Source organism: Solanum verrucosum, unplaced genomic scaffold (genome assembly GCF_900185275.1).
Source record: "Solanum verrucosum unplaced genomic scaffold, falcon-dt-bn FXZP01000305.1, whole genome shotgun sequence".
Taxonomy (NCBI): domain Eukaryota; kingdom Viridiplantae; phylum Streptophyta; class Magnoliopsida; order Solanales; family Solanaceae; genus Solanum; species Solanum verrucosum.
Window position 1 is genome coordinate 393,563 of NW_026019908.1, and position 6,000 is coordinate 399,562.

Consider the following 6,000-nt stretch of genomic DNA (forward strand, 5'->3'; position numbering starts at 1 on the left):
TGCTTTACATAAACTATAGTTACTTTAATCTATACTATAGTTACTTTACATAAACTATAGTTACTTTACATTTCTAATAATATATATACACGTTACTTATTACTTTACATAAAGTCTTCCACTAACTTTATTTTTATAATAGGACAAAGAACTTTTCTTTTGCTGCTTTTTATCTTGTTTCTTTATCTTGCCGGTCTTCTTTATTCTAGGTTGACAGCTGGAATTACATTATCTTCACCATAACATCTGGGTATTTGTGTCCAATAGTTCTGCAATAATTTGCCATTATCTCTGGTGAAATAAAACTTCGTCGTATAGCTCTTGTAGTTGGTTGTTGTTCAGGTTTTAGTAGACTTAATATCCACTGACGTATTTCTTCCATATCTGCTTCTCTGGTTTCTCTAGAATTTGAATATATCATGGTTTGTTCTCTGGCATAATAACTCCATACTGAATTTCCACTTAAATAATTAGTTGATAATTCATTTAATATTGTAGCTATCCCAATAACTCTTTTTCTTGCATAGAATCCTGGTATCTCTATCTTTTGTATTTCCTCTTGCTTTTCTATTTTTTCTGGTATTATCATCTCTCTTATCAATCAAATTTTTATCACTTGTATAATAGGTTTGATTTCGTCATACAATATTTCGGCTGGTGCTGAATAAAATTTTATATAAAATAGTGTTCCTTTAGTGATCCTCTTATAATGCATAAATGCTTTGTGTAGCTCTGGGATTGTTGATATCTCGTCTCCTGTTACGGTATATACGGTACTTAGTAATCCATAGTGATAGCAAGTTCCTACTAGATTAGTGTTGGTTCCTGGTTGTGCAATCAATTTGTTATATCCTTGTAGGTTTTGGGTAATATAGTCTTCATTAGGGTTTTTTGCATTTTTGGATCTGGGATTTAGGTTTAAGAAAGTTTGTATTTTGTGAATATTTTCTATATAGGCTCTGATTATGTCTTTTTGTTTTGTCCTAGACTTTCCTTATATGTATTAAGCTGAGGTGGTAGGAATAATGGTTCTTTTTGAGTTTTTGGTATAAATGATTTTTCAAATATTTTGTTCATGTTTGTATTGACATATCTAGTTTTGTTTTCTTCCTTTGTTGCAGAGGTACTTCCTGTAGCTGCATGTAACAAATTATTAGTTTGAGTTTTTCGGTGTTTCCCATCGTCACCTTCTAGCTCTGGAATTTTCAAGTCTTCCGATTGACTTAGCTCTGCATATTTATTGTCATGCTGCTGACTTTTCATTTGTTGTAGCTCTTTATCCAGGCTATCTACTTTTGTGCAAAGCAATGTCATAGTATTAAGTATCGTTTCAATAAGAAGTTGAAGGGGGTTCAACTTCTAATATATATACACTTAAAAAATAATTTTAGCCATGTATAAACATTATAAAGCGCTACTTGGCTTCGTCCCTGCGTACAATAGAATGCAAAGATGTCTTCCGGTGGGTAATAAAACAAAAAGGAATTCTTTTTTAAATACATCCTCTTTATAAAGGATATTTACAAAGAATCCATCACAAGTGAGAGAAAAGTGAGATGAGAAACTTCTCATAACCATGGGTTTATACTAAGGATCATCCTTGAGTGCCCGTACACATTTACCCAAATTATGGATGATCTAACAACTGATATACAAGATAGATTTTCTTGGTGTATGCAACAAGCAGATGTTAAATGATGAAACTAGTGCGGGGATCGACCAACAACATGAACTATGGAAAAATACTCTGAAGAGTTGGGGTTTTAAGATAAGTAGAAGTAGGAAAAAATATGTGTAGTACAAGTTCAGTTTGCATAATAATGAAATTGAGGTGAACCAGATGAAATTATGGTGCCAAAATCCAAACAATTCAGATATCTAGGTGAAGTCTTTTAAGAAATTGGCTTAACAGGTGAAGATGTTAATGCATAATACTAAAATGGAGATTCAACAAAGTTGAGGAGTTACTATGGGAGGAAGATGCTATACTTACGTTAGTCTGGTGTTCTCCAGAAGTTTTAGTTTGGTCAGATATTTGTAGATCAATATATGTGAGATTCAGAGAATTGAGGCTACTTTTGTCTCAAAGGACAATTAATGAAGTTATGGAATGAAAAGGACCAAAAATTGAGCAGAATGTGTACATACGATTCATATAATTGATCCCAACTAGTTTAGAACTGAAGTGTACTACTTGTTGAAGGAGGGTAAAGGTGCAACTCATCCCTCACCTTTGCATGGCCAGCTACCAACCAAAAGGTAAAGGGAAAAGAAAATAGACTTATCAAGAAAATACAAATTAAATTCCTTTAGGAAGGGGGTGGGGGAGAAGATAATAACAACAATTCTTCGGTGCACTAGAATTGTGTGAAAGAGAGTTGCATTGAAGTGGCAATATACGTATATATATGAGAACACTCTAGATAAGTAAAGCTATTGGTGACAGCTAAGAGCTTTGAGTATTTTGAAGTGGATGACTATCTCATCGAAAAACTTAAATTGTTAGAGAGAGCATACATTTCATTACTTAATTATATTATATCTCGGTGCAGTCCCTCACATGTGGGCTTGATTTTGTTTTATGACCCAAGCATCTGAATTATTATTTTTTTGATAGTGGGTGGCGGTGAGACTCAAACTCTAAACTTCTGTCTGCTCTGATACTATGTTGAAACGTGTGATCAATCTCATCTAAAAACTGAAGCTGAGTACACTCAATTTACTAAATTATATTTTATCTCACAAGCTCTAGTCTTCTAAATATGTCAACTCCTTGAACTATTTACACTTGTGTTGTTTGTCATGCCAGAATTATGGTATAATCTTTTGTGCTTAATTTATCCCTTTTGCATATATGCTGCCCTCTCTTTTTGTGCCTGTGGACTTAACAAGGTCAATCTAGTTGATTGCAGTCTTCAATCCACCATTCTAGTGGGAGTAACCAATTCCAGCAAATGCTTTTAGGATATTTCCAGTTCCTTTTTTCCTAAGGAGCTTTAATTTTCCTGTCAGGTTTTAGCAGTTGGAGCAGAGCCACTTCTTAGTCGCTTTGACCTGAATGGAGATATTATTTCACAGATACCATGTGCTCCTCAGTCGTTGTTTTCCATTTCTGCACATCCTTCAGGGGTAAGAGACTACTTTTATTTAGTTTGCTGATACCAAACACTTTATATTTAGTGTGATCTACTTTTTTTAGGTAGATTTGTAATTCTACTTTTCTTTTTTATATAAAAAACCAGAAATGCTATATACACCAAAACTGAAGTTGAATCGCCATTGTGGCAGGAAGGATATTACAATGTTTAATTATCGTTATTGGTTATCATAACTCAAACATAGTTCCACCTGTACATAACTTTCAGGTCACAGCAGTAGCTGGTTACGGAGGAATAGTGGATATTGTATCACAATTTGGTAGTCATTTGTGCACATTCCAGTGCAGAGGAGTTCAGAAGGGACTGCCAATGCAGCTTATTTAACTTTGGGACATTGTTAGATGAATCAGTCAAGACAGGAAAGAATTGCCTGCAAAGAAAGTTGTCAGTGAGATGTTATGGTTAAGGAAAACCAACTTTTTCTCTGAAAAAAACTTGGTCACCACTTACTTGCAGCAAGCTATATGAGTTTCACTTCAAAAAAATGAAATTTAGCCCTGTATCATCAGCTTGGGGAGGAATTACTACTAACAAATATTAGAGTTATTTTTAGTGAAGTGAGGTGTACATATGAATAGCTGATGAAAGTATCACTGTGTAGTAACTATTGCCAGCAAAAATGAAACAGTCTAAAATAAGTGTTGTTTTAAGGTTTTTAGGACACCCATTAAGATAAGAAAAATCATATATCTCATAAACTGTCATTTATATCTCAGTTTCCTAAAGCAACACTTTGGACCAAATTGGTGAAAATTAGATGACCATTTATTTTCTTCATATATTACTGTAAGAACATAGAACTAACATTAGAAGAGACTATTCGTCGAATTGGTGAATCTATACTTATGAGCTCATCAAGATTATCATATTGGTAGATAAATTTCTGGAATTTGGATATTGTAGGGAGACAAGAAATGAGCACTTCGAGTTTTGAGAATAGAGAAATTTTTGGTAGGGAGCATTTCCTCTTTTAACAGGTTTTTAACAGGTTTTACATAGTGCAAATTTTGATTAGTCGAGTCAGTGAGTTATAAACTCAGATGATTAAATAAAAAAGAAAGAGCTTGCACCCCTTTGCGGTGTAGAAACACCAGATTAAGGATGTGCTTAGACAAAAACATTGTTTAGGCATGATCACACTTGTATACATAAAATGTCAAGACAATCCCCCATTCTTTTCTTTTTTTTCAAATAAGTTATTTAAAATTTTAAAATAAACTTAGCACACTTAAAAATTAAGTGAAATAATAATTCTGTGTTTATAAATAATTTGTCGCTTGGGTTGTTGAATGGTGTAATAGTCTATTATGAATTTATTACTAGGGGTGGTACGTATATTTATTTTGGTTCAAAATTTTCATCTATTATGAATTTATAGCTAGGGGTGGTACGTATATTTGTTTTGGTTCAAAATTTTCATTTATCAAGTTAAACCAACTATTTTAAAAAAAATATGTAAATCAAATCAAATCAAATCAAATAAAGCGGTCTCGATTTTTCTTAGTTTTTTTTTAAAAAGTTGGTTTGACTTTTAAATATTTTTTTCGATAAGGTCTTCCAAATATGTAATTAGTTCTCCCCAAAGAAAAATTGTCCTAGTGAAATCAACAATTATAAGACGTTTAATACAAAATACGAGACGTGTTCTGACATTATGTTAAAATATGGTGTTAGCAAATATCATAGAAATTTATTGAACAAGTACTACTAATAAGAGAATGAAAATGAAGATTTGATTTAGGCTTTATTTGAGTTATTAATATGTATAAGCTATAGTTTTGATCATGGCCACAATCTTTATAGGAAAGAATTATTTTTTCTTTTGTCGTTGGATAGTTCATTGTTGCTTCCGAATGCACACATGAGGGTATGTGGTCGCTCAAGTAATATATGGCTCTAAAAGAGCCGGATTATCGAACCTAAAAGATTTATCGATTAACTATTTTACTAAATTATACTAGTCTAAATATTTATTCAAGAGTGCCAAAAGAATTCAATTTTTATTTGTAAACAAAAGAATGCAAGAATTAAATAATAAGATTAACTTACAATGATTGATGCAATTCCAGGGCTACAACATACTAAGAATTCATGCATCACATCTTTTTCATGGATTTCATAAGGTTATCAAATTATTGATTTACCGGGTTGTTATTATGATCATGATCTCTCGATCTCTAACCACCTACCCAAGTTGACCGTCTAACTACATCGTTGAGCGGAAATAGACAGACTCAAGTGTTGAACATTTATTTTTCATCTTGTATCGTAACCACGCACGATATTTGTGTGAGCGTCAACACTGAACACAAATCTAAACAAGTGGTATGCAATAAAGATCATACTTCTCTGTTCTATCTACCTATTCGTCATTCGAGTTAAAGAGTAGACAATGTATTTATTTTATTGGTGGTCTAGTATCAAAATACTAAATCAAGAATACAAGAATAATAATTTATTTAATAATCAAATTCATCCATAAAAGCAATGTTCAACAATCATTCATAGCTACAGCCACATAACAAAAGTCTTTAGTGAAACTGAAGGGGGGGAAGGGGGTGAATTAATAATTCCTTTAGTCGACTCACCTGCAGATTAATTTAACAGTATACGATAATAGTAAATGCAGTAAATAAAGGACTCACAGAATATTATGCTGGTCCGAAACACCAAAGTGGTGCCTACTTCCAGTCCCCTTAGGTTTAAGGCGCGTCCTTAAGATCTTGTTGAGAAATTGGGTGTTTACAAAGTAGTTCGACTTGGAGCCCTATCTCATATACAAATAAGATCTTTCTACTTTGACACAACCTCTACTTGTATAACTTACACTTTGATCTTTTTT

The 6,000-nt window shown here is 32.7% G+C and overlaps 1 protein-coding gene across 1 annotated transcript in view; it reads left to right on the top strand.

Moving 5' to 3' along the window:
• The window catches only part of LOC125821375 (THO complex subunit 6), a 37,323-nt gene extending 33,538 nt beyond the window's left edge, over positions 1-3,785 (top strand). The window contains exons 12-13 of the mRNA XM_049500790.1: positions 3,013-3,129; positions 3,366-3,785. Of these exons, the coding sequence (XP_049356747.1) occupies positions 3,013-3,129; positions 3,366-3,482 (234 nt within the window). The 3' untranslated portion in view covers positions 3,483-3,785. The remainder of the gene's footprint in view (positions 1-3,012; positions 3,130-3,365) is intronic.
• Positions 3,786-6,000: the final 2,215 nt, after the last annotated feature.